This window comes from Ascaphus truei, chromosome 20 (assembly GCF_040206685.1).
Source record: "Ascaphus truei isolate aAscTru1 chromosome 20, aAscTru1.hap1, whole genome shotgun sequence".
Lineage (NCBI taxonomy): Eukaryota > Metazoa > Chordata > Amphibia > Anura > Ascaphidae > Ascaphus > Ascaphus truei.
Window position 1 is genome coordinate 8,881,481 of NC_134502.1, and position 18,323 is coordinate 8,899,803.

The 18,323-nt window shown below is 49.9% G+C and overlaps 1 protein-coding gene across 6 annotated transcripts in view; it reads left to right on the forward strand.

Annotated features, from left to right (window-relative positions):
* Window positions 1-4,605: 4,605 nt before the first annotated feature.
* The window catches only part of LOC142471230 (zinc finger protein 2-like), a 54,241-nt gene continuing 40,523 nt past the window's right edge, over window positions 4,606-18,323 (forward strand). For 3 of the 6 annotated variants that reach the window (XM_075578034.1, XM_075578035.1, XM_075578036.1), the window contains exons 1-2: window positions 4,606-4,662; window positions 8,258-8,424. Coding sequence is in view for 3 of the 6 variants with exons in the window: in XM_075578031.1 (XP_075434146.1) it covers window positions 8,899-10,548 (1,650 nt within the window). In the remaining 3 variants the exon portion in view is untranslated. Of the gene's footprint in view, window positions 4,663-5,377; window positions 5,471-8,257; window positions 11,669-18,323 lie in introns of those variants that run through there. The other 3 variants (XM_075578032.1, XM_075578033.1, XM_075578031.1) reach the window with 3 other exon arrangements.

Genomic DNA, 18,323 nt, shown 5'->3' on the forward strand with positions numbered 1-18,323 from the left:
CACCCCCCCCTCCCCAGTCGCGCACACAGATTTTCACCCCCCCCTCCCCAGTCGCGCACACAGATTTTCACCCCCCCCTCCCCAGTCGCGCACACAGATTTTCACCCCCCCCTCCCCAGTCGCGCACACAGATTTTCACCCCCCCCTCCCCAGTCGCGCACACAGATTTTCACCCCCCCCTCCCCAGTCGCGCACACAGATTTTCACCCCCCCCTCCCCAGTCGCGCACACAGATTTTCACCCCCCCCTCCCCAGTCGCGCACACAGATTTTCACCCCCCCCTCCCCAGTCGCGCACACAGATTTTCACCCCCCCCCTCCCCAGTCGCGCACACAGATTTTCACCCCCCCCCTCCCCAGTCGCGCACACAGATTTTCACCCCCCCCCTCCCCAGTCGCGCACACAGATTTTCACACCCCCCCCTCCCCAGTCGCGCACACAGATTTTCACACCCCCCCCTCCCCAGTCGCGCACACAGATTTTCACACCCCCCCCTCCCCAGTCGCGCACACAGATTTTCACCCCCCCCCTCCCCAGTCGCGCACACAGATTTTCACCCCCCCCCTCCCCAGTCGCGCACACAGATTTTCACCCCCCCCTCCCCAGTCGCGCACACAGATTTTCACCCCCCCCTCCCCAGTCGCGCACACAGATTTTCACCCCCCCCTCCCCAGTCGCGCACACAGATTTTCACCCCCCCCTCCCCAGTCGCGCACACAGATTTTCACCCCCCCCTCCCCAGTCGCGCACACAGATTTTCACCCCCCCCTCCCCAGTCGCGCACACAGATTTTCACCCCCCCCTCCCCAGTCGCGCACACAGATTTTCACCCCCCCCTCCCCAGTCGCGCACACAGATTTTCACCCCCCCCTCCCCAGTCGCGCACACAGATTTTCACCCCCCCCTCCCCAGTCGCGCACACAGATTTTCACCCCCCCCTCCCCAGTCGCGCACACAGATTTTCACCCCCCCCTCCCCAGTCGCGCACACAGATTTTCACCCCCCCCTCCCCAGTCGCGCACACAGATTTTCACCCCCCCCTCCCCAGTCGCGCACACAGATTTTCACCCCCCCCTCCCCAGTCGCGCACACAGATTTTCACCCCCCCCTCCCCAGTCGCGCACACAGATTTTCACCCCCCCCTCCCCAGTCGCGCACACAGATTTTCACCCCCCCCTCCCCAGTCGCGCACACAGATTTTCACCCCCCCCTCCCCAGTCGCGCACACAGATTTTCACCCCCCCCTCCCCAGTCGCGCACACAGATTTTCACCCCCCCCTCCCCAGTCGCGCACACAGATTTTCACCCCCCCCTCCCCAGTCGCGCACACAGATTTTCACCCCCCCCTCCCCAGTCGCGCACACAGATTTTCACCCCCCCCTCCCCAGTCGCGCACACAGATTTTCACCCCCCCCTCCCCAGTCGCGCACACAGATTTTCACCCCCCCCTCCCCAGTCGCGCACACAGATTTTCACCCCCCCCTCCCCAGTCGCGCACACAGATTTTCACCCCCCCCTCCCCAGTCGCGCACACAGATTTTCACCCCCCCCTCCCCAGTCGCGCACACAGATTTTCACCCCCCCCTCCCCAGTCGCGCACACAGATTTTCACCCCCCCCTCCCCAGTCGCGCACACAGATTTTCACCCCCCCCTCCCCAGTCGCGCACACAGATTTTCACCCCCCCCTCCCCAGTCGCGCACACAGATTTTCACCCCCCCCTCCCCAGTCGCGCACACAGATTTTCACCCCCCCCTCCCCAGTCGCGCACACAGATTTTCACCCCCCCCTCCCCAGTCGCGCACACAGATTTTCACCCCCCCCTCCCCAGTCGCGCACACAGATTTTCACCCCCCCCTCCCCAGTCGCGCACACAGATTTTCACCCCCCCCTCCCCAGTCGCGCACACAGATTTTCACCCCCCCCTCCCCAGTCGCGCACACAGATTTTCACCCCCCCCTCCCCAGTCGCGCACACAGATTTTCACCCCCCCCCTCCCCAGTCGCGCACACAGATTTTCACCCCCCCCTCCCCAGTCGCGCACACAGATTTTCACCCCCCCCTCCCCAGTCGCGCACACAGATTTTCACCCCCCCCTCCCCAGTCGCGCACACAGATTTTCACCCCCCCCTCCCCAGTCGCGCACACAGATTTTCACCCCCCCCTCCCCAGTCGCGCACACAGATTTTCACCCCCCCCTCCCCAGTCGCGCACACAGATTTTCACCCCCCCCTCCCCAGTCGCGCACACAGATTTTCACCCCCCCCTCCCCAGTCGCGCACACAGATTTTCACCCCCCCCTCCCCAGTCGCGCACACAGATTTTCACCCCCCCCTCCCCAGTCGCGCACACAGATTTTCACCCCCCCCTCCCCAGTCGCGCACACAGATTTTCACCCCCCCCTCCCCAGTCGCGCACACAGATTTTCACCCCCCCCTCCCCAGTCGCGCACACAGATTTTCACCCCCCCCTCCCCAGTCGCGCACACAGATTTTCACCCCCCCCCTCCCCAGTCGCGCACACAGATTTTCACCCCCCCCTCCCCAGTCGCGCACACAGATTTTCACCCCCCCCTCCCCAGTCGCGCACACAGATTTTCACCCCCCCCTCCCCAGTCGCGCACACAGATTTTCACCCCCCCCTCCCCAGTCGCGCACAACAGATTTTCACCCCCCCCTCCCCAGTCGCGCACACAGATTTTCACCCCCCCCTCCCCAGTCGCGCACACAGATTTTCACCCCCCCCTCCCCAGTCGCGCACACAGATTTTCACCCCCCCCTCCCCAGTCGCGCACACAGATTTTCACCCCCCCCTCCCCAGTCGCGCACACAGATTTTCACCCCCCCCTCCCCAGTCGCGCACACAGATTTTCACCCCCCCCTCCCCAGTCGCGCACACAGATTTTCACCCCCCCCTCCCCAGTCGCGCACACAGATTTTCACCCCCCCCTCCCCAGTCGCGCACACAGATTTTCACCCCCCCCCTCCCCAGTCGCGCACACAGATTTTCACCCCCCCCCTCCCCAGTCGCGCACACAGATTTTCACCCCCCCCCTCCCCAGTCGCGCACACAGATTTTCACCCCCCCCTCCCCAGTCGCGCACACAGATTTTCACCCCCCCCTCCCCAGTCGCGCACACAGATTTTCACCCCCCCCTCCCCAGTCGCGCACACAGATTTTCACCCCCCCCTCCCCAGTCGCGCACACAGATTTTCACCCCCCCCTCCCCAGTCGCGCACACAGATTTTCACCCCCCCCTCCCCAGTCGCGCACACAGATTTTCACCCCCCCCTCCCCAGTCGCGCACACAGATTTTCACCCCCCCCTCCCCAGTCGCGCACACAGATTTTCACCCCCCCCTCCCCAGTCGCGCACACAGATTTTCACCCCCCCCCTCCCCAGTCGCGCACACAGATTTTCACCCCCCCCTCCCCAGTCGCGCACACAGATTTTCACCCCCCCCTCCCCAGTCGCGCACACAGATTTTCACCCCCCCCTCCCCAGTCGCGCACACAGATTTTCACCCCCCCCTCCCCAGTCGCGCACACAGATTTTCACCCCCCCCTCCCCAGTCGCGCACACAGATTTTCACCCCCCCCTCCCCAGTCGCGCACACAGATTTTCACCCCCCCCTCCCCAGTCGCGCACACAGATTTTCACCCCCCCCTCCCCAGTCGCGCACACAGATTTTCACCCCCCCCTCCCCAGTCGCGCACACAGATTTTCACCCCCCCCTCCCCAGTCGCGCACACAGATTTTCACCCCCCCCTCCCCAGTCGCGCACACAGATTTTCACCCCCCCCTCCCCAGTCGCGCACACAGATTTTCACCCCCCCCTCCCCAGTCGCGCACACAGATTTTCACCCCCCCCTCCCCAGTCGCGCACACAGATTTTCACCCCCCCCTCCCCAGTCGCGCACACAGATTTTCACCCCCCCCTCCCCAGTCGCGCACACAGATTTTCACCCCCCCCTCCCCAGTCGCGCACACAGATTTTCACCCCCCCCTCCCCAGTCACACACACACACATTTCCCCCCCTCCCCAGTCACACACACACACATTTCCCCCCCTCCCCAGTCACACACACACACATTTCCCCCCCTCCCCAGTCACACACACACACATTTCCCCCCCTCCCCAGTCACACACACATTTCCCCCCCTCCCCAGTCACACACACATTTCCCCCCCTCCCCAGTCACACACACATTTCCCCCCCTCCCCAGTCACACACACACACATTTCCCCCCCTCCCCAGTCACACACACACACACATTTCCCCCCCTCCCCAGTCACACACACACATTTCCCCCCCTCCCCAGTCACACACACACACATTTCCCCCCCTCCCCAGTCACACACACACATTTCCCCCCCTCCCCAGTCACACACACACATTTCCCCCCCTCCCCAGTCACACACACACATTTCCCCCCCTCCCCAGTCACACACACACATTTCCCCCCCTCCCCAGTCACACACACACACACACACACACACACACACACACACACACACTTCCCCCCCTCCCCGTCACACACCGCTAGAAGCTTTTGCATGTCTCTGCTGAGACTTTGTTGCCGGGGGGAATATATTACCAAGGGGACCGGAAGTGGGCAGAGCAGGAAGGAAGTGATCCTCCCACCCAAGCAGTTATTAGTGGGTGAGTCTTTGTAACAGGATGAATAATACAATATGCAGTGGGAGCCGGGCACACGTGGGATGAGGGGGAGGGACCGTGGGAGACATCACACGTGGGATGAGGTGAGGGGGGAGGACAGTGGGAGCCGGTCAGACGTGGGATGAGGGGGAGGGGGGAGGACAGTGGGAGCCGGTCACACGTGGGATGATGAGGTGGGGACAGTGGGAGCCGGTCACACGTGGGATGATGAGGTGGGGACAGTGGGAGCCGGTCACACGTGGGATGAGGTGGCCCAGTGCTTCTGTTTGTGACCTGGAGTAGATTGCTGTGGGCCAGATATACTAAGTGCTGCTATGCATGTGATTGGGCCAGAATGTTTTATGGAGCAGCGCTGCTTAGTAATATGGCTTATATCACCTATATATGTGTCAGGCGGTTAGTTAGGTGAGCGCTGCGTACATGAGATAACAGGACGGTTAGGGGCGGTATATTGTTTGAACGCAGCCAATCATTTACATATGATGGGAAGGCCTTCGATGCAGGTTACATGTGTCAGGTTGTGTAACGTTTCACATAGAAGTTATGGATAGAGATCTCTATATCTCACTTCTATATGTACAAGGAGGGAGAAAGAGGGAGAGATGAGTTCTTCAGTATTAGGCAATACCTTTTTTTTATTTGGACTAACAATGTATGTCATAGGACAAGCTATCGAGAGTTTTCCTCTCATCCTCAGGTCTGCAATATGGATATACAAAGGTTTCTATGAATTAAACAGGGTTTGGAAAAGAAAAAAAAAACAGGAAGAATAAAGGACAGAGAGATGTAGGTGAGGTGGGGTGGGAATGTTAGAAGGCACTGTTTTATTGAACTAATTTATTCTATACTATCGCAGCTGGACTAACACGGCTATTTACACACACTGTAAATATTCCTGTATATTCATTTGCATGTCTTAGACAGGTCTGCAACCCTTATCACCCAGCACACCACACTTCCACTGCAGCAAGGGATTATGGGAAATGACATGCAAATGAGCACACAGTGCCACCTTTTATCTCAAGCTCACATTACATGAACAACCCTTAGGCCTGGGACCCGCTGCGCTCGTTGGCGCGGGAGGCGGGTCGCGAGTTCCCCACCAGCAGGGGAATCCCCACCGAGCCGGTCCCGGTCCCCCCTGGCGGCACAACGCACTACAGGCTGTGGCGCGTCAGCCGCTAGGAGACACCAGAGAATGGTGTTTCCTAGCGTTGAGGTGTCACGTGGTGTGGCTGTGAGCCAATGGGGAGGGGAGGCTTCGGGAGGAGGAGAGGCTTCGGGGAGCGGGGAGGAGTGGAGTGACAGCAGGTGAGTGAGTGCGTGTGTGTGTGTGTGTGTGTGTGTGTGTGTGTGTGTGTGTGTGTGTGTGTGTGTGTGTGTGTGTGTGTGTGTGTATGAGTGCGTGCCTCTGTCTGTCTGTCTGTGTGTGTGTGTGTGTGTATGTATGTATGTATGAGTGCGTGCCTCTGTCTGTGTGTGTGTGTGTATGTATGTATGTATGAGTGCTTTCTTACCTGCAGCCCGTGGAGGGAGGGGGGGGGAAGAGTAGCGGCTCCCTCCGATCAAGCCACGCCCCCCCTCCCTGTCAATCCTCCCCCCCCTCCCTGTCAATCCTCCCACTCCCGCCCACCTCCAGCCCCGGCTCCCGCTCCCTACAGACCGGTCAGCGCCCCGCCTGTTAGCAGTGCGAGTGCGCTGACTCTGGGAGCGGGGCCTTAGCCTTAGCCAATGCATGCTGCTTTAAATAAAGCTTTTAAGCAAGGACTTGGGAGATGCAAAGTCATTTAACCCACTCACAGACATGTTTCAACCTTGATGGGTATCATCAGTGTGAGGTTGGTTTCTGACATTTGCTCATTTGAGATTAAAGAGTAGGTAATCACCACATTTATTAAGGTTATGATGGGTAAAAAAAAGTGACAAAAACCCTCCACAGTGTAGCATATAGCAACTGTAAATATTCCTGTATATTCATTTGCATGTCTTAGACAGGTCTGCTATATATATATATATATATATATATATATATATATATATATTTTTTTTTTTTTTTTTTAATTTGTATATTTGTAATATTTATGTACTTATTTTTTATGGTTATAGGTTTTATTATTATTTGTGCTAGAATTATTTAGTATTATCACTATTATTAGTGTCTTATTATTAATCACAGTCGGTGTATTATATATTATATATATTTTATTATATTTACCTACCTAACCATTAGCAGAGGCGCTGCTTTTTTCCTCTGTTTGTTTTATATTTAACCCACTAGCAGCAGCCTCTGGCTTAAAGTTCTTTATTTTGTCAATATGATGCAATCAGCGAAAGAGAGGTACTCCAGAAGGAGTGGATTGATCCCTTTAGCAAATATAGAGATCAATATGGATAGTGAAGATAAAATAGACATTAAAGGGAATTTCTTTACATTAGAAACCCTAATGAAAGAAGAGATGAGGCACTGGTGGGACGCTTGTTCCTTGCAAGATTATATAGATCGTAAGATCATCCCCAGAGGTTTAAGGGTGACAAAATCCCCTACATTTGAAACGAATATAGATTTTACCAGGGAATGGAATGAGACACTAGACAGGTGTTCATTCTCATTAATGAAACTTTTAATTGATTTTAGAGGCACGAAAGTTAAAGAGTTGGAGTTGGAGATAGAAAAAATTCAAGTTTTATTAAAACCGCACTGTGACACTGAAGAGTTCAAAGAATTTGATGAGAAAACCAGTAGGAGAGTCATTACCTTTGAAAAAGAAGTTATTGATAGGAAAGATATGAAACTTAACCGTGATAAAGAGGACTATGCCACGGACAAAGTGAGGGTCTGGAAACGGACTCAGTATTCTAATTATAGGAAGGGAGGTAGGTACAGGTCAGGTTCAAGGTCTGGAAGAAGTGATACCCACCGGTCCAGAGATACATCCAGCCACACCCCCTCCAGTCATACGGCGCAGCAGGCCACACAGGGGTCCTCCAGTGGTCCCCCACAGCTCCACACTGGTAGAGGATATACGGTCCTTGAGGTCGATCCTCTACCTGGGGACACTGGGGTTAGGTCTGGTGGTTCTGAGGTGCGGGATGCGGAGGGGTTGTCAGCTGATACTGGTGGAGGGGCCAGGTCCAAAGTACCTAGTACTAACCATAAGTCAGCTCATTTTTTGGACAGAACTCCGAGACAGGAGGGGAGGATGAAAGGGAGAGATCCAGACAAACATTATCCCCTTTGGGACCGAGAGGCCCCAAACAGACCATCTGGTCAGGGAAAAAGAGGAGCAGAGGAGTTAGGGCAGGCAGAGTCGTCCAGAGGAAGAAGGAAAACAGAAGAGGAATAGTTACAGCCGTAGAGAGTAATAATATATTCAATCTCTCTACCACTGTATTGACAGAATCTGATAAAGCACTATTGGAGAAGGGTCTTTCATTTGCCCCTAACACAGGCCCCAATTTATTTCAGCTGTTCATTGATTTGAATAGTTACATTAGGAAAATGACATTGAATAGACACTATAAGATTCAAGAGACTAATACCAAATGTAATGCTTCCACAATTGTTTTTGATGCACAGGATAAGGTCTGCATTGATGCGCTCACCTCGTTGCTGAGAGAATCGGACTCACTATCTGGATCACCAGAACTCATTGACAATTTTGAACGGTCCATTCATCCCACCAGGTCTGTGGAAGTCGACTTAGATGAGGACTGTAATATTATACATTCACCATTTGCACCCAGGTCAGTCTTCTTCCCATACCAATCCAAGGGGGGATTTGTGGACACGTTCTACAACCTGGTCCTACGTGACTTTGAGCTATTGTGTGCAAAACCCACCAAATTTAGCCCAAATTTATCCAAGGGTGAGCTGGACGCATTGAACAAGCTAAAGGCCAATCATGAGATAGTTATTAGACAAGCCGACAAGGGGGAGGCATAGTCATCCAGGATTTGTCGGCATACATCTTTGAGGCGCATAGACTCCTGGGTGACTCAGCCTCCTACACCTTGCTAGAGTCCGATCCAGTGGACTCCTACCAGTTGTCATTGAAGGAACTTCTCACCACTGCACTGGGTGATGGTATTATTTCTAAATCTGAATTCAAATTTTTGTATTCCTCACATCCCCGCACTCCCATTTTTTATCACTTACCCAAAGTGCACAAATCCCTGTCCAATCCCCCTGGCAGACCCATAGTATCGGAGGTGGAGTCGATGACATCGAGTCTGTCCCAATATGTTGATTACTTTCTCCATCCCTATGTAGCCAAGCTCAGGTCCCATGTTAGGGACACGCTCCATGTCATCGACTCCATCTCCGAGATTAGGTGGAAACCAACCTATCTATGGGCGACATGCGATGTCACATCACTTTACACCTGCATTGAACATGCCAGGGGGTTAGAAGCAATTAAATATTGGTTGGATAGGGATCCATCATTTCCGGATAAACACAAGCAATTTATTATAGAATGCATTCACTTTATCCTCACGCATAATTATTTTTTATTTGAAGATAAATTTCATTTACAAATCTGTGGAACGGCCATGGGTACGAGATTCGCTCCCAGCTATGCCAACCTCTTTATGGGGCACTGGGAGGAGTCCTCCTTCTGGCAGAACACCTTGCTGGGGGCTGGTCTTGTATACTATGGCCGTTTCATAGATTATATTATTATGATTTGGGATGGGGAAGCATCGGTGTTATCTGGCATTTTGAGTTCCTTCGATGACAATCTGCTGGGACTAAAATTCACATTTGAAATTAGTAAACTATCCACTGTCTTTCTGGATCTGGCTCTTAGTACAGACACAGACTTGAATATTATTACCACCACACATTTCAAGTCTGTGTCTGTGAATAGCTATGTTCATGCGTCCAGCAATCATCACAAGCAATGGCTCAACAACATTCCCTTGGGGCAGTTCCACAGAATACGTAGGAACTGCACAAGGGATGTGGATTTCAAGAGCCAGTCTGTATCACTTGGAAACAAGTTTCTTTCCAAAGGGTATGATCCAGCCCTGATCTCCGATTCTTTTGACAAGGTGAGTTCATCTGACAGATCTACCTTATTGAATCAGTCAAAAAATAAACAACACAAGGGGCTCCGCCTCGGTTATGATACACCAGTAGTTCATTCAGGGATAGAGGCATCGACATTAAGGTTTATTACTAATTATAACCAGTCATTTAAAGCCATAAATAAGATCCTAAATGATCACTGGTCGGTTCTTAAGTGTGACCCCCATCTAGGACCCACCTTGCAGGATAGAGCTACTGTCACATACAGGAAGGCCAGAAGCATTAAAAGCATCTTAGCTCCCACTAGACTTAGGTCCTCTTCCACTTCCACTACTGACAAGCTCCAACAGGGCCCACTGGGCAACCACCCATGTGGTCGTAGCCGATGCATTACTTGCAGGCATCTCCTTAGTCAGACTCAGGTCTGCTCTTCTATTAGAGGTACCACACATGCCATTAAAAGTTCCATCAATTGTCTTAGCACTTATGTTGTATACCTGATCCAGTGTGGATGCGATTTAAAATATGTCGGGCGCACCACTAGGACTCTTGGAACGCGGTTTTTGGAACATAGGAGGAATGCGATTAAAGGTCTCAATAACCATAGTTTGTCTAGACATTTTAAAACATTCCACCAACAAGACCCTAAAACTATGAAAGTAATGGGAATCGAGACCATCTCACCAAATACGCTTGGTGGTGACCGGTTCATTATGCACTGCACTGCACTGCACATAATGGTAGTAGCACATTTATATATATATATATTTTTTGCTAATAAGTATAATATAATATTAGCCTATATATTTACACTTACACACTTATCCATAAGCACTTAATATTACACTTTGTTCATTCACATATAAATTGTTCTTTCCTGATACTTGCTTTGTCCGTGGCTTAAAGACTCTATATTTCCTATATGTTGTGCTTACTTGCTAAACATATGTTAATGTGGGAATCAGTCTCCCTAGAGGGTTTAATATTTGGTTAATACGGTATTCTTACCGTGTCTTTAATTGTTTTAATTGTTGAATTTGCATATGTATGTTCCACAACATGACATGGCTCTGATGAATTACAGTGGAAAAATTGTCTCTTATAAACGAATGTAAAGGGAGGTTCTTCCTTTGATCCACATATCTTATTGGTCAATTGACTGTTAGCGAACTTTATATGTGCACAGTTTGTATTATAGTATATACATTTTTGTGTATGTTTATCTTTTGCTATGGTTTTCTGACTATCTCATTAATTATTTGTTTATGTTATTGATAGGCATACTCCCCTTATATTCATCAGTTGTGATTTTATTTATGTAATTATTTGTTGTATTACACTATTATCCTTCACCTCCTATACTCCTCCAACTCTAAAGTTTTAATATGTATTGCGAGCATTGTTTACTACATTCATTAGCACCAAGTACCTTTTCAGCTGAGAAGGGGACATACCAAGCGATTTAGATAATTGGGTGGTGTATTTAAATACCGGACCTTCCCCTTCTCCATACTTCCCTTTGAAAAAGTTACCCGTGAGTGACGAAACGCGTCAGGGAGCGTCATCACGTCAGACGCATTGACACTGACGTCATCACCGCGCGCCGGAACAGATTGATCCGCGCGATTGCTGCAGAGGCTTGAAGAACAAGGAGCCATCTTTCCAGGACTCTAACACGGTTACATAGAAGACTTGTGGTGTATTCCCCGGGCGCTAACTCTGACCGTGGTTGGTATAGGATTTAAATATCTTAAATATCTTAAATAGTAAGGTATGTGTTATACAGCTTTAATAGTGATGTCCTACTGTGACTCGAACTACCCCACTAGAGTCTATCCAAAACCCTTGATATATGGAATGTGAGAAGGGATGGGGGAGCACAGCGTAAGGAATGGTGGAGTGTGATTGTATTATCTCCCTATGATGTTCGGTGGCGTTCTGACACCCTTAGAGTGTCCTCAGAGGGAGGTTTGTACTCCTTAGTGAAGGGTTAAGACTTAGGTGGGTGAAGCAAGTCTATGGATGCAAAATGAATCAATAAAAGGAAAACTTACACGGCCTTGTGTAAGTTGTATCCCATCGAGGTTTCTTTTGCAGTCTTATCTTTCTTCCGGGTGATCCTTCTTCTTTCTTTATGCTCTTCTCTTTCTGTCTCTTCTTCTTGCTGTGATCTTGATGTTTGTCGTTGGGCGAATCTTCACATTGGTTCTCCTCCCATATGGGTGTAAACATAGGTGAGAAGGTAGTTAGACACATATACATACAAAATCGATATCAATTTGGAGGGGGGCAATGAGACAGTGTCATCAGGTGTATAGGTATAAGATAATTATTAATCACTCACACGGCCTAATGTGAGTGGTAACTTATAACGGTATCTTGCAAGCACCTGTACAGATCACAGGTCTTCAGGTCAAAGGTCCCTTGTGGGATAAAGACAGAGGGATAGTATGGGGAAGGTGTATCAATACATCAAAATACTCACACGGGCCAGTGTGAGTACACACTGATAATGGTATCTTGGAAACTCCAAAAAGTGATAGAAAAACCCCTAGGGGCTAGGTCCAGATAGCAAAGGACTAATGGGACACTAAACACAGGGGTGATTAAATTTTATTGAAACAAACTAGCATACACTAATGAACAAGTACATATATAATCAGATAAAAAATTAAAACCGAGGAGCATCTACTGCTTCTGGGGGGATAGAAAAAAAGTGGCAGCCAGGGGAAACAAATGGTGGTTAGTGGATGAAAGTCTCTGTACTCCGCGTCCGGATCGAGAGATTCCACAGCACCTCCGGTTCCTCTCAGATTGCTGCAGGCTGTGGTTCAAAGAAGAAGAGCTACGCGTTTCGCCCTGAACAGGGCTTCCTCAGGCTCGTGTACATAGAAGACTGCCTGCCCTGGACACTTGTTGGGACATTGATCCTGTTACTGCTAGACTGGGACTGCCCCAAGAAGCTGCAGAAACGAACCGGATGGTGGTGATTATATTACACAATGCTTGATTTTACTGCATTTTTGTAAGCGCATTTCTTAACCCCTTCCTCCCCTTCCCCTCATTAAATTTACTATTTTACGCTATGGGTGTGCGCTCTCTCTCCCCTTTTTTCTATATATATCTATCTATATCAAATGGAAATATAACTGTATGCTCATTTGCATGCCTTAGGCAGGTCTGCAACCCCACCTGCCACCATTATCACCCAGCACACCCACTGCAGCAAGGGATTCTGGGAAATGACATGCAAATGAGCACCACTTTTTGCTTCTAAACCATTTTAAACATGGTTCCCTATAGGCTTAAGCTTGCTGCATGGTCACAGCTTTAAGCGCAGCCAGGGTTAAGATGCATAGCCAGTAAACCCACCAACAGACAGCTTTTTTTTTTGAAATTTTTTTTTGTAGCCCGGGTGTTGAAAAAGTGATTTCACCTCTAAAAACCATGCTCATGGTCAAGTGAGGTGCGCAAAACTTGTGACAAAGTCCGCTCCGGAGAGTAGGCCAGTCCCTGCCATAGACAGTTTCTTCAGCCGAAGCCTGGGAGTCCTGCTGTTACATCGACGCCGTCATCCGAGGATTCCGACGTCCATCCTGTTCCCTCCCCGTGCAGTAGGCGCAGAAGGAGGGTTCAAGTCTTTAGGGTGTTCGACTGACGCCTACTAACCCACTGCAATCTTCCCCCGAAGGGATGGCGATCACTAGCCAGCACTCAGTCTTTGCTCTCCGGAGAGAGGGGTGACGATAACCCAACACGTGACCGAAACAAAATCCATGGTGCGAGTGCTCCAGTGCTCTGTGTGATGCAGTGCAGGAGGTGCTCAGATGTACAAACACTAAAAGGTGTGCACGAGTGCACGACCGGCCCCGTGCAAGGCCAGGCGGTGGCAAAAATAATGGCTTGTCCTCTCAGCGGAAGGCAATAAGGGGGGCCAAGTGCGGGAAAAATAGGTGTCGGTGCAAAATCATCAGTGCATGGTGCTCAGTGCTCTTTAAGTGACAGTTGCAATGCAACCAACAACTGTCAGAACCAACCCAAGCTGTTTCAACCTTAATGGGTCTCATCAGTGTGGGGTTGGTTACTGGCTATGCAAAGCTGAAACAATGAGGATGTGGTTTACCATACTTAGTTAAGTTATGGTGAGTAATAAAGTGACAAAACCCCTCCACAGCAAAGCATATAGCAAATGGAAATATAACTGTGCTCATTTGCATGTCATTTCCCAGAATCCCTTGCTGCAGTGGAAGTGCTGTGTGCTGGGTGATAATGGGGAAAGACAGGGTTGCAGACCTGTCTAAGACATGCAAATGAGCATACAGTTATATTTCCATTTGCTATATGCTTTGCTGTGGAGGGTTTTTGTCACTTTTTGTACTCGCCATAACTTAACTAAGTGTCCGTCCGTCTTCATGACAGTGTTACTTTGGCAACGCTGTGTGCCGTCACGGTTATTTCAACGGCGCCATTTGTGCTGCGATACGGAAGGAGACACACACCCACACACCCCTCCCCCCCTCATGTATAGAACAAAGACGAACCCCCCAGTGCTACATCCAACGTGACACATTATATAGTTATATACTTATCTGTTTATTTTTTCATAAGCAGCGGTCATTTAATTCAGTTCTTTGGGGAAGTATATTATGCCTGTAACCATGTCATGGTGAGGCCCTAACACTGCTGCACCTGCAAACATCTCTCATAGCCGCTCTAATGTGGGGGAGAGCTGTCTTATAGACAGGTCATTCACAGCTGCTCAGCAAGAGCTGCCATTTAAACAGGGGGAGGGGTGAGCTTAGAAATCAGGGCGAATGGGTCACTAACCCCCAAATTGTTTTACCAACTGAAATTAGCACACAAAGTCTCTGTAAGGTCAGAACCCAAATCCACCATATCGTGTGTGTGTGTGTCATGAGTAAACTCACAACAGCCATTGCAGCCTGCAGCCAATGCTCCTAAGCAGAAATGCTTTTAAGTAGAAATATTTAAAGTAGTGAGGAAGTTTAAAAAGGAAGTTCAAAAAGAAGTGGAAAAGTGGACAACACCTTCTGCTTCTGATTCCTGCATTTGAACTATGCTGGAAAGGAGGATATCATCTATCCCAGACTGCACATCTCAGCACTTAACGATTGCTGTGATGCCACCTTTATTTTTTATATTTGCTGTGACCTCACTTCTTTTCAAATTATGCACTTCCTTCCACCAGCCTCATCATGTCTCTAACTCTATTCATATATCTCCATCTCTCCTTTCTATCCATGCTTCTCCTCCTCGCTTCTGGGGATATCTCACCCAATCCTGGTCCCTGCCTTATTTCTACTTGCTCTCGTCCTCGCCTCCCTCATGCAACTTTTGCTCCTTCTGGTGTCAACCCCTCCAACCTCCTACCCATCCCCTGCCACCCTCCCTCCTCTCTCCCTTTCTCCTGTGCCCTTTGGAATGCTCGCTCCCTTTCTAACAAGTTCCTCTCTGTGCATGATTTCTTTCTCTCTCACTCTCAGCTCCTATTTGCTATAACTGAGACCTGGCTCACTCAGACTGACTCTGCTCTGGAAGCTGCCCTCTCTTATGGTGGCCTTTCCTTCTCCCACACTCCGCGCCCTGATGGCAGGGGTGGAGGCGTGGGGCTCCTGCTCTCCTCTCTCTGCCGCTACCAAACCGTTCCTATTCCTCCCTCTCTTGCTTTTCCCTCCTTTGAGGTTCCCACAATCCAGATCTTCTCTCCTCTCCCTGTCCATGTGGTGGTCATCTATCACCCACCTACCTCTACTCATCCCCCTTCTGCCTTTCTCACTTTGAATCCTGGCTCTCATTCTTTCTCTCCTCAGACTCCCCTGTCCTTCTCCTTTGGGACTTCAATTGCCACATTGATGACCCCTCTCTCCCTTGGGCTTCCCGCATTCTCTCTCTAACCTCTTCTTTTGGCCTTCAACAGTGGACAGAAGCCAGCACCCACAAGGATGGACACTACCTAGACCTGTTTCACTTTACCCTACCAGGTCTTGATTTCACTTTACGCTCCTCCCTCTCCTCTCTCAGTTTTGCTTCAGACCCTGATAACCTGGTCAGGAACTACAACTCTGCCGTATCTTCCTCTCTTGATCTTCATGCCCCGCTTTCTCTCTGCCGTCCTCGCCCTTCTAACCCCAGACCCTGGCTAAACTCCCACACACGCATGCTGCGTTCCTCAACTCGTTCCTCTGAACGCCTCTGGAGGAATTCTCATACGCTCGTAGACTTCATTCACAACAAATTTATGCTGCCCTGTTTCAACTCTGCCCTCTCTCAGGCTAAACAAACATACTTTTCATCACTAATCAACATACACCAGTCTAACCCACGCCAACTCTTTTCTGTCTTTGACTCTCTACTCAGACCACCCTCGGCTGCCTCCTCTTCTTCCTCCATCTCACCTCAGGACTTTGCTGACTTTTTTAAGGAAAAAGTGGAATCCATACGTCAGAACATCCCATCTGTTGCCTCCTCCCATCCGACACTGCTTCCCAACTCTCCTCCTGCCTTTCTTGACTCTTTTTCCGCTATCTCGGAGGAGGATGTGTCACTGCTGATCTCCTCTTCTCCCTCTACCACTTGCCCTCTTTATCCCATTCCCTCCCATCTCCTAAAACTTCTTGCTCCTTCTATAATCCCTATGCTGACACAAATCTTTAACTCTTCCCTCTACTCTGGTACCTTTCCATCCTCCTTCAAGCATGCAACCGTTATACCATTACTCAAAAACAGCAAGCTTGACCCTACCTGTCCTATCTATCGACCTGTCTCCCTCCTGCCTTTTGCCTCCAAACTCCTTTGAACGTCTTGTATTCTCTCGATTGCTACACTTTCTCAACACCTATTCTCTTCTAGGCCCTCTGCAATCTGGCTTCCGCACTGCTCACTCTACTGAAACAGCCCTCACTAAAATAACTGACGACCTCCATGCTGCCAAAGACAGAGGTCATTACACTCTGCTCATATTACTCGACCTCTCTGCAGCATTCAACACCGTGGACCACCCTCTTCACATTCTCCATACTCTTGGTATTCAGAATTAAGCTCTATCCTGGATCTCCTCTTACCTCTCCCATCGTACTTTCAGTGTCTCTTTTGCTAACACCTCCTCTATTGATCTCCCTGTGGGGGTAACCCAGGGCTCTGTCCTGGGACCCCTTCTCATTTCTCTTTACACTCTAGGTGACCTAATCACATCTTTTGGGTTTAAATATCACCTCTATGCTGTCGACACTCAAATTTACCTTTCAACCCCTGACCTTACACCTGCTATACAGACCAAAGTTTCTGAATGCCTCTCTGGAATATCCTGTATGGCCATCCGCCGACTGAAACTTAACATGGCAAAAACAGAGCTCCTTATACTTCCTCCCAAACCTGGCCCTACTACCTCCTTCCACATTACTGTTGGAAATACGATCATTCACCCAGTATCCCAAGCACGCTGCTTAGGGGTTACACTTGATTCCTCTCTCATTCTCCTCTCATATTTAAAACGTTTCTAAAACTTGTCGCTTTTTCCTCCGCAATATCACAAAGATACGCCCTTTCCTCTTACTCGACTGCTAAAACTGACTCAGGCCCTCATTCTCTCACGTCTCGATTACTGCAACCTCCTGCTGGCCGGCCTTCCTGCCTCTCAGCTGTCTCCCCTACAATCCTTAACGCTGCTGCCAGAATCCCTCAACTCTTTCCTAAATTTTTCTCCGCATCTCCCCTCCTGAAATCCCTCTCCTGGCTTCCGATTAAATCCCGTATCTCACACTCAATTCTCCTCCTCACTTTTAAAGCTTTACATTCTTCTGCCCCTCCTTACATCTCAGCCCTAATTTCTCGCTATGCACCATCCCGACTCTTGCCTTCGCAAGGATGTCTTCTTTCTACCCCCTTTGTATCTAAACCTCTCTCCCGCCTTAAACATTTCTCACTTTCTGCCCCGCACCTCTGGAATGCCCTTCCCCTCAATACCCGACTAACACCCTCTCTATCCACCTTTAAGACCCACCTTAAGACACATCTGCTTAAAGATGCATATGAATAGCATTGGATAATCCTGGACACATGATAAATAAAGCTTGGCCCCCTGCAGACGCACTTACCAGAATTCCCTCCTACTGTCTCTGTACGTTCTCCCTACCTACCAATTAGATTGTAAGCTCCTTGGAGCAGGGACTCCTCTTCCTTAATGTTACTTTTATGTCTGAAGCACTTATTCCCATGACCTGATTTATATTATTTGTTATTTATATGATATGTATTACTACTGTGAAGCACTATGTACATTTATGGCGCTATATAAATAAAGACATACAATACAATGAGAACAAAAAAGACAAAAAGCCCCAATGCTAAACGGAACTTACAAACACACACACCCTGGAAGCTCAGAACCCAAACCCAGCTCTGCTAAAGCTCTAACCCAGGCCCTCATTCTCTCCCGCCTCGACTATTGTAACCTCCTTCTCTCCGGCCTTCCTGCCTCTCCCCTGTCTCCCATACAATCTGTAACTGTGCTCTGTATATATTATATTCTCCCATGTCTCCTGTAAACTGCTGTCCGGTCTTCCTGCCTCTCACCTGACTCCACTACAATCTATGT